The following is a 1935-nucleotide window of genomic DNA, read 5'->3' as shown; positions in this document are numbered from 1 at the left end:
ATTTGTTTTATTCTCTTGATATTCTTTGATGAAAAGCATATCTAGATATGCTCACTAGCTGCTGATTGGTTACTGCACATAGAAGCATCATGTGATTGGCTCACCATGTGCATTGCTTTTTCTTCAAATAAGGATATTTAAAAAATGAAGCAAAATAAATTATGGAAGTAAATTGTAATGCTGTTTAAATTTCTATTCTCTATCTGAATCATGAAAGAAAGATTTCAGGTTTAGTGGCCCTTTAAGTGTTTAATTTTGCATGTTTCCCCCTTTTAAACATATTCATACATTACGACTAACATTCCAAACATATAACTCAAAAACTTTTCTAACTTGAATTTTGTTGCAGGCTTTGCCATAACATCTGCTACAATCTTGTCAGTTGGACAATACTCAAGAACTATGTTACCTTCACTGATCACTGATCGAATGAAGTGGTACTTGATATCAATGTGTTTACATCTCTGATGGCAAACAGGATTCCTTGAAAGAGCAATTGAACCCTGATTGTCTCCAAAGATTTGTATTGGTTCATAATGACACCCTTTATCCATTACTTTGAGTAACTGCATAAGGTACAGACTTTACAGTGTAGTCGCAGCCAATGCAATATATTCAGCTTCACATGTAGATAAAGCTACTGTGGGCTGTTTCTTTGATTTCCATGCAATCAGTGGACCATTCTTGGTTAGGGTAAAGCAGTATCCAGTCATACTCCTCCTATCATTCACATCAGAGGCCCAATCGACATCACTATACGCCTCGAGTTTCAAGTTATCACTACATTTTCTGTAGCACAACTCAAAGTCAATAGTACGCTTTAAGTACCTCATCACATGCTTAGCTGTGGTTAGATGTTGTTCTGTTGGCTCTGATAAGTATTGTGACAGTTTGCTGATCACCCAGCTTAAATCTGGCCTTGTACAGGTCATAACATACAGCAAGCTACCTACTATCTCTCAATATTTTCTTGCATCTACTGGATCATTGTGATCATTTTGGTCTTGTTTTTGCTCACATGGTGTCGATCTGGGTTTGCAATCTATCATTCCAAACTTCTCCAGAATCTTTAATATCTATCTCTTTTGATTCATCTTTACCAAACCATAACTTTGTTCAAAATCAATACCTAGGAAATGTTTGATCCTTCCAAGATCTTTCATCTTAAATTTTGCATTTTTTTCACGTCATTAAGTACTGTTTCTTCATTGGCACCGATAATTAGATCATCAACCCATATTAACAGTATTACTCTATCATGTCCAAATTGTTTGACATATGCACAGTGGTCTGCTGGATTTTGTTTAAACCCATTCTCATTTAAATAATCATGCAGCATCTTGTTCCAATTTCTACCTGATTGTTTTAGACCATACAATGACTTCTTTAATTTTAAAACTAGTTTCTCATTTTGTTTGCACTTTACCTCAAATCCTACAGGTTGTTCCACATAAATCTCACAATCAATTGGGGCATGTAAGTAGGCTGTTTTCACATCCATCGGGTGAAGAAGTAAATCATACTGTGCTGCCAGTTGCATAAAAATACGTACTGATATAATATTTGCAGTTGCAGAAGAAACTTCCTTGTAATCAATTCCCTTTACTTGACTATAACCCTTAGCAACATATCTGGCTTTGTATGTTTCTGATCCATCAACATTGTTTTTTAATGCATATACCCATCGACCCCCCACTGATCGTTTACCTTCTGGTAAAATTGTCAAAGTGAATGTGTCATTCTCTCTTAGTGAATCCATTTCCTCTGTCATAGCATTAAACCAATTCTGTGACTGAAGTGAGCTCATAGCATCTTTAAAGGTTTGTGGTACATCAAACACTCTGTAACAATAATCAATGTTTGTCAGTATCTGATCATCACATTCAAAATCTGAAACATAGTCTTCCAAGTATTGAGGAGTTTTTCTGTCTCTTT

General features: G+C 35.5%; 1 protein-coding gene across 1 annotated transcript; it reads right to left on the bottom strand.

The window, feature by feature from the left end:
• Positions 1 to 584: 584 nt before the first annotated feature.
• LOC128652439 (uncharacterized) lies at positions 585 to 932 on the bottom strand. The gene has a single exon (XM_053705378.1). It carries the CDS (start codon positions 930 to 932, stop codon positions 585 to 587), a length of 348 nt encoding a protein of 115 aa, XP_053561353.1.
• Positions 933 to 1935: the final 1003 nt, after the last annotated feature.

This window comes from Bombina bombina, chromosome 3, assembly GCF_027579735.1.
Source record: "Bombina bombina isolate aBomBom1 chromosome 3, aBomBom1.pri, whole genome shotgun sequence".
In the NCBI taxonomy this organism is placed as follows: Eukaryota; Metazoa; Chordata; class Amphibia; order Anura; family Bombinatoridae; genus Bombina; species Bombina bombina.
This window is presented reverse-complemented; position numbering and strand designations above follow the sequence as displayed.

Excerpts from the sequence above, each read along its gene's own strand:
- LOC128652439 (XM_053705378.1), bottom strand. The coding sequence starts at position 932 with ATGACCTGTACAAGGCCAGATTTAAGCTGGGTGATCAGCAAACTGTCA.